The sequence below is a fragment of the Ylistrum balloti genome, unplaced genomic scaffold (assembly GCF_031769215.1).
Source record: "Ylistrum balloti isolate Yb309-2 unplaced genomic scaffold, AGI_CSIRO_Ybal_v1 Utg372424, whole genome shotgun sequence".
NCBI lineage: Eukaryota > Metazoa > Mollusca > Bivalvia > Pectinida > Pectinidae > Ylistrum > Ylistrum balloti.
The window spans coordinates 3,011-4,867 of record NW_026783096.1 but is presented as its reverse complement, the minus strand read 5'-3'; the positions used below and the strand labels follow the sequence as shown (position 1 = coordinate 4,867).

Sequence of the window (1,857 nt, the reverse complement as noted above, 5' to 3'; positions counted from 1 at the left end):
ATGTTTCTCTCGTTTTCTGTGTACATGACGTTGATATCAGAGAAACTCCCTGTCACAAATCCAGTGTCGATCTTCACCCAGTACCTTATCTGTAATGTCACATACAGTGCACTTATTCTCTTCTTCACTACAATTGGACTTAGATTCCATTTGGCAGAAAATGAAGAGCGAATCCCGATGTGGCTTTCAAAAATCACTTACCCTCGAAAACATTTTGAAGCCAAGAAAAGAAAGAACAAATTTGGAGATGATATTAATTCAATTCCATGTAACAATGATGCAGTTAAGAGCGACGGAGCGATGGAATTAAAGGATGAAGAAACAATTACCTTGACTACGGTAACGAAAAGGGAGTTTGGTGTGTTGATGGACCGAGTATTCCTGGTGTCGTTCTTTGTGCTACTTGTGACTGCTAACGTGGTCTATGCTGTATATGTTAGTTCATCTTAAAATAGACACTTGGCTACAGTTTACCCGTACATTCGTTCAGCACTTATTCGTGATGTAATTTTTTTCAGAAAGAAATTGGGACTGTGTTATAGTAATCTTTTAACATTTTGCGTTATCGAAATGCATCATTAGCGCTTGAGGACGTAAAAAACTTATAAGTCTGCTCGAAAAAACGGGGAATGCAACCATCGGAAGAGTTGTACCTAGTGAAATGGACTTAGAGAATGTAGAAGTTTCAAATATAATCATATAAGGCATGGACAATCATAGATGACGTCAACTTTCGGAGAGGGTAGGAAGCGTGAGAAAAAGAACATTGTGATTAGAAATTAAAAACTTCTTGTTTGTATCATAGTAGATAAATCTAATCGGTATTTTTGTATATTTTTTGTTTCTTTATCTTTTGCATGTTTAGATTTAAAATTTAGATTTGTTGCGTTAATACGGAAATATAAGTGTGAAATGCAAATAAAAAGGTCAGGGTTTTCTTTTAAAATAAATGAAAAATAGAAAAGGTTTATTGGCCAGCAATCTCATAGCAGGGAAATATCGAGGTTAGTGGCTAATGAAGTATAATTTGGCGTGTTCTTTATTCCGATTCTGGAGGCCTAAATGGGTAAATGTGTATACGATAGTCGTTGATAGCAAATAGCTGCATATCTAAAAATGAGACATGATAGATATATCTGCATGTATAACTAGATGCCATTGACATTGTCTTACTGACGTCAAGCCATGATATTTAACAATTATAACCGATCGTCTTTATAGCTATATTTAGTTACAGTTTACTAGTAATAGCTGTATATCCGTTTGTCAATACTATGCCCATTCTTCTGAAGACTAAATCTGTGTACGACGAGTCACTGACTTAATATCATATAATCATGATTCCCGTGCAGGAAGTCTTCAATTGACGGACAAACTCGTTACACAGAGTTTCATTAGATGCAATTTGATAAATATTATTGGTTTCCATAGTGATCGCATTGAGAAATATTCTAGTTCTTGGTGCGATATGAAGCTTGACGTGTTTGATGCTCGTTAATTTGGCTTTTGGTTTTGTTGTCGTATATCATGATCTCCATTAAGAACGTGACATTAATAATTTTGATTTACCAAGGTTTACAAGACAGATGTCGCCGATGAAGCAGAAAACGCTTAGGGAACACATAGTTAATTTTTTTTTATACTTATTTTTCAAGGGTCTCCGTGTCAATATTTTCTTTGTTCATATTTTACCCTAGTTTTATTTGATTTTGTATTATGATTATATTAACATATCATTGTTTTTTTTGTAAGATTGCAGGTGTTGTAGAACTGAAATTTTGTTACAGATCATTCATTACTTTTCTGTTTGTTTTCCGGGAATTTTAACAAAGTATCATTATTTCTTGAAGTATAGCT

At 34.1% G+C, this 1,857-nt stretch overlaps 1 protein-coding gene across 1 annotated transcript; it reads left to right on the top strand.

Annotated features, from left to right (window-relative positions):
- Positions 1-450, top strand: LOC132564615 (uncharacterized). The gene has a single exon (XM_060229262.1). The coding sequence runs from the start codon at positions 1-3 to the stop codon at positions 448-450; it is 450 nt and encodes a 149-aa protein (XP_060085245.1).
- Positions 451-1,857: the final 1,407 nt, after the last annotated feature.

Bases quoted from the DNA above. Each gene is read 5' to 3' on its own strand.
- LOC132564615 (XM_060229262.1), top strand. From the start codon at position 1: ATGTTTCTCTCGTTTTCTGTGTACATGACGTTGATATCAGAGAAACTC.